At 42.2% G+C, this 6,000-nt stretch overlaps 1 protein-coding gene across 1 annotated transcript; it reads right to left on the reverse strand.

Moving 5' to 3' along the window:
- Window positions 1–1,421: 1,421 nt before the first annotated feature.
- cga (glycoprotein hormones, alpha polypeptide) lies at window positions 1,422–2,542 on the reverse strand. The gene is made up of 4 exons (XM_051722459.1): window positions 2,401–2,542; window positions 2,164–2,265; window positions 1,864–2,051; window positions 1,422–1,757 (listed from the first exon to the last, which is right to left on the reverse strand). Exons 2-4 carry the CDS (start codon window positions 2,258–2,260, stop codon window positions 1,683–1,685), a joined length of 360 nt encoding a protein of 119 aa, XP_051578419.1. The 5' UTR covers window positions 2,261–2,265; window positions 2,401–2,542; the 3' UTR covers window positions 1,422–1,682.
- Window positions 2,543–6,000: the final 3,458 nt, after the last annotated feature.

Here is a 6,000-nt window from a genome sequence, read left to right on the forward strand (position 1 = left end):
TGAGAAATAATCATTAAAGTTGGACAAAACATATAAAACCTTTATATGATTTGGAAACAGATATGGGCTACAATAATAACCTTTTTCTTATCATTGTGAAGAATAAGTGGATAAAGCATTTAGTTTGGGGATACAGGCCTATACGCTAAATTATAGTGTAAGATCCATTGGTTTGTAGGCTTCCACTTACAAATGTGATTTTTACTGCTCTGTATTACTTACAAATGGAAATTAATCACAATAGAGGAGACTAGAGATTAGTTATAACTATAAAAATCTATACACTGAAAACCCTAATAAACTGACTTTACTCAACTGAATTGAGTAACTCGTTCCCTCAGTTTAATTGAGTAATGACCAAAACTTGTGTAATTAAGTTCACTTATAGGATTAGTTCAACCCGAAAATGAAAATGCAGTCATTGTTTACTCACCCCTGTGTTGTTATATCTCTATATGACTTGGTACATTCTATCGATCGTTTGTTTTCTATTTTCGGCATCGCGCAAGTAACTTAGAACTGACACCGGTCCAAAATCTTTCATAAAAATAAGGCTGGGCATAGAAATGCATCAATACTTTGACTACAAACTCTTCAGACATGTTTAGTAAGTTCTGTTCTCTGTTTTGTGTGCTGCTGTGTTGTGTTCTTTTGTCACTATCACTGTGGCAGAACTGTTTTTAGATAAACAAAATGAGGATTAAGTTTTCGCTGGAATGCCCCAATGTGGGAGCTGCGTGAACTGTTGCTCTCATGCCCTACCATGAATAAGCACAGGAGATCAACGATCAGTGAACATTTTCACTAAATAATACATTTGATTTTGGTTTGTTTCTCACCAAACCTTATTGTAGGCTTTCAAAACAATCATGAGTCTCATGGAATAATTTATTAGACTTCTGAATCATACTTTTGTTTATATTTTTCTTTTGAAGCTTGAAGAGGTAGTCACCATAAACTGCCATTGTATGACATCACTGAGCACAAATTTTTTCACAATTTCTCCCTTGTGTTAAGTAAAAGAAAGAAAGTCATATAGGGTTGTAACAACACGGATGAATAAACAGTGACTGAATTTTTATTATTGGGTGAACTATCCCTTTAACTTGCTGTTCATATAGAATGAACTTAATTATTTAAGTTAACTATGCAAGTAGACTAAACTCGGACTTGCTATTTTAATAGTTTTTGCTTAATAATTGTAATTAAATTGACTCAAATTTAGATAATACAATAACACAGCTCAAATAAATATTTTAACTGATTCTAGGTGAATCATAACATAAACTTAATTCTCCACAGAAATGCATATATGTAATGGTGGCAGTATCACACAAAACAACTTTTGCAAAAAAAAAACAAAAAACAACATAAATGATACTACAATAGAGCTAAAACCTCTGAGTTATGAGCCCAAAACATTGACATTTCAAGTAATGTTTAATTAAAACAACTTGATTTTCCAGTAATGACAACATTAGGGTTTAAAGTTTAGAGAACTTTGAAAGATTTGCATAACTAATGAACATAAATATATATCGGCACAGCTATACAACAAAATAATAAGAGCATGTTCACCTTAAAAACATTATAGTCAGTCTAATTTAAGTAAAGAAAACATGCATTTGAGCAAAAATGACAGGAAGATAAGAGAATATAATCAGGAATGCTATAATGTATCTTTAAGACTTGTGATAGTAACAGGTGCTGCAGTGGCAGTCTGTGTGGTTCACTAGTTTGACATCATTGACAAGTACCTGCAGGAGACAAATACATAACCAATATTTGTTATCCACATATTTGAATCTGACAATGTCATATTTAATATTATATGTCAGCAGCTGTTGTTAGTTTTTATCGTACCCGTTTAACTTCTTTGGCTACACAGCATGTAGCTTCTGACGTGATATTTTTTGGGACAAGCATGGTCTTCTTGGATCTCAGGGGAGTGGGGTAAGCTCTAGAAAAGCAGCATCCCATACATTGATAGACAGGAGCCCCAGGCTTTGAGAAAATGTTGTTCTCCTTGAGTTTGCACTCCTCACATCCAACTGTTATATATGAACAGACACAAACATAGGCTTTTAAATCTAAAATTATAATTGTAAAAGCAAATTTAGTGGCTCCACAATAGTTGAATTATGTCATTGATAATAAACTTACAGTTAGTCATATCATTTCTTGGATATAGTTGTCCGAGTTGAATAAGCATTAACAACAATAATATACTTGCTCCAGCATATTTAAGGGTCCAATACATGATGGCTATAATAGAAAAACATTATTAAATAATATTGATATACATGCACACCATAATCATTCTTCTGAGAATTTGTAATGTGGCAATGGTACATTTTAAAGATATTCTTTAAGCTCAGGTGATTTGATTTGAAATATTACCTTTGTTCTTGTCTTCCTGTGAGAGGTGATCGATCTGCTTGCTCAAAACCACACAAAACACACAGGCACAGGTTTAAATACCCTTTGCACCTTGCTTACGTCTGCTCCATTATGTGTGTGTGTGTGTGTGTGTGCCTGCATGTGCAAGTGCGTGTGTGTGTGTTTGCGTGACTGAATATGTGGTTGTTCCCTCGCTGACCTTGTAATCCATTAGGTAAATGAAGGAAAGTACTGCATATGTACTGAATAATTTTGTCTTTGAGATTTCAGACTTAGATCAGGATTACACTGTTGTTTGAAAAAGCACACATTCACTTGTACAGAACGCATTTCCTCTATTCTGTTAACTATTTATATTCTATTCTATTCTTGAAATTGTAAGTTGAAGACTGTAACATGAATTCATCAGTAATTACTGTTGTTCTTCATCTCTCTACACATAGTATCAAGTGTCAAGGATAATTGCTCCCTTGTCTTGACTATCTCTCAATCTTTCCATCTGCAGTAAATCCACAAGTCCTTGGTTTGGATCGTGCTGTTTCATGCCTGATGCAAATGTAATTCAATATTTTCCAAGCCAGATGGAGAAGAGTATGCAAGATTAAAAACAAATTGATATTATTGTAGAAAAGGGCAAAGGATGCTCCAATATTCTCAAAAGCAACATTGTAATTTAATAGATTTTGGGCTGAGATTTATCCACCTACAGAGCCACAGAGATAGTTGTTTCAGGGCAGCAGTTATGATATGCTATTTTGCATGCGCTGCGACAGTGAGACATTAGTTTTTGTTTATATTACACACAAGCATCATAGCAGACGCATAAGAAATACTCAGACACATTTAGGTTTAAAACACATAGGTTATGTTTATTACGATTCAGTGGAGCTGTGTTTGGTTTTGTTTGCTTGGCTGATTCTCTTCCTCTCTCTCACGGTGTGTCCGAATTCGCACATTTCTGCACTATTCTATGCCATTTAGCAGTGTAAGTATAATGTTTTCACTGAAAATGCAGCAAAAAGAAGGGTAATATAAGTATTCAGATGCTGTACTTCTTCAACTGAAGAAAAAAGTGTGGAATGTTGGACACTTCATGCACTCAGCGATCGCAGATTTCCCTACATAGCAGAAGGTGCGCAGTAATGAGGCTGCGAAACTAGCCTGACAAAACAATTGAAATTAATGGTGAATGTGACAACTAGCAAAACTTCTGTGAAGACAGCACCTTACAAATGTAGGTTGAATGCTTTACCATCAGACTTACTATGGGAATATGTACATTATTTGAGATGCAAGTGTTAAACTGAATTTGGCTAACACGATAAAGCTAGCAGCAACGTTAATTCCTTCAGCTGAAAAACAGCTAGTCCTTCCATGTAGTAAAAACCCATTAGTGTTCCATTTAGGATGATACTACACTTTGAAAATTAATACACTACATGGCTGAGTGCATAGTGGATATAGTAACTGCATAGTATATAGTGCGCCATTTGGGACACCGCATCTCTCTTGCCCAAACTTGTCACAAAACGGAGCTTCAGCAAATGGGCTGGCTATCCACAGTTCCCTATCTGTCACTCACTCAATGTTGGTGTCGATGTAGTGACACTAGGGGTCACTCTTGGGAGCCAGAGACACCTCTGGTCTTTGATAAAAGGCCAATGAAAATTGGCGAGTGGTATTTGCATGCCACTCCCCCGGACATACAGGTATAAAAGGAGCTGGTATGCAACCACTCATTCAGATTTTCTCTTCGGAGCCGAACGGTCATGCTCATTGAGCTGAATACTACTGTTCATTCACCTCTGCTGGATCTGATGGCGCATTTCAGCGGCTTCTCCCTCCTCTGCACTGGTGCACTGCAGAGAACGCCCCTGGGCACTTCGGCAGAAAAACTAGAGAGTATATTTTCTGAAAGAGCATTTTTTCCCCTCTAAATTAGTATATATTTCTCTAAAAGAGCGCACACACGGAACGTCTTTTTAAAGATGCGTCTTTTTAAAGATGCTTTTCCGATTGTGTGTTATTCCTGGTTGCGCTCATTATCTCTCGCCTTCTGATGGTCACGATCACTGTCTTTCCTGTCTGGGCACTGCTCACACGGAGACAGTGTTCGTGGATGGTCATGTTCTCATTGCGAGAATATGTCCATGGCAACGTTGCGGTCGCGGCTCGCCTTTGTAAGAAAGCGAGCCACCCCAGAGGCTCCCGCCTCGGTCCTTTTACCCACGGGTATGAGGCCAGCGCGGCTAGCACTGGGGGCGATTTGGGGACCCCAATGGGACCGCCTTCACCGGGTATCCCCCCGCGGACCTCCCATTCACCAGCACGCTCGTCTGCCCCGATTGGGCTTCCAGGTGAGTCCGCCGGCTCGTCTCACGGCAATTTCGACCTCTTATTCGGAGCCCGCGAAAGCGATGAGCTCTCGAGCGCAGCATCGGAGAGTGGGTTCGTCCAATCAGAAGCCTCAGCTGGGCTCCTCCCTTTGGGGTCGATTGCCCAGTCACAGGCTGACGCGGAGATGACGACATGCTTTCCCGGGCAGTCGCGAGCGTCGGCTAGAGTGAAACTCACTGCTCTTCCCTGAACCCTCACGGCTCGGTGATTGGTTCCTGCGCTCGCGGCGCAGCTCAAAGCCACGCCCCGCCCCCGTTCCTTTCTTCCCGGAAGTGCATGAAGAGCTGACAAGGTCATGGGAGGCACTTTTTACTGCCCGGTCCCGATCTTTTCAGCTTCCCCGCCCTCACTACCCTCAATGGTGGGGCGGCCAAGGGCTATTCGGCAATCCCCCGGTGGATAAAGGCGCTCGCGGTGCACCTATGCCTGCAGAGCGCCGCCACCTGGCACGGGTGCCCAAAGCCCCCATCCAAGGCCTGTAGGTTTACATCGTCTCCGACAGCTCTCCCCCATCTCAGGCTGTTCCGGGGGTGGTCACAAGGAGCCAGGTAAGTGCTTCGATGTCCTTAGACTCAGCACGGCCACGACGTGGTGTGGCACCTCGAGCTCCGTCCCGCCGCGAGGCCCCACCTGCTGGTACGTCCGATGATGTTGTCCCTTTGGTCCCCCTTGCGTGGAACTTGGACGCATGGCTTGCGCTTTCCAATCCGTCGCGAGGGCTGGTTCGGACCGTCCGACTCGGCTGCGCGATTCACTTCGCCGGGCATCCGCCCAGGTTCAGTGGTGTCCACTTCACCTTGGTGAAAGACGAAAACGCTGCTGCCTTGTGCAGAGATCACTACCCTCCTACGGAAGGGCGCGATAGAACCTGTCCCTCCAGCCGAGATGGAGAAGGGGTTTTTCAGCCCCTATTTCATCGTACCGAAAAAAATCTTGGACCTGTGAGTTCTGAACTAGGCTTTACACAGACTCCCGTTCAAGATGCTGACGCAAAAACGCATTCTGGCAAGCATCCAGCATCAAGATTGGTTCACGGTGGTAGACCTGAAGGATGCGTACTTCCACGCCTCGATCCTTCCTCGACACAGACCCTTCCTGCGGTTCGCATTCGAGGGTCAGGCGTATCAGTACAAAGTCCTCCCTTTCAGCCTGTCCCTGTCTCCTCGCGTCTTTACGAAGGTCGCAGAGGCTGCCCTTGCCCCG

Source organism: Myxocyprinus asiaticus, chromosome 17 (assembly GCF_019703515.2).
Source record: "Myxocyprinus asiaticus isolate MX2 ecotype Aquarium Trade chromosome 17, UBuf_Myxa_2, whole genome shotgun sequence".
Classification (NCBI taxonomy): domain Eukaryota; kingdom Metazoa; phylum Chordata; class Actinopteri; order Cypriniformes; family Catostomidae; genus Myxocyprinus; species Myxocyprinus asiaticus.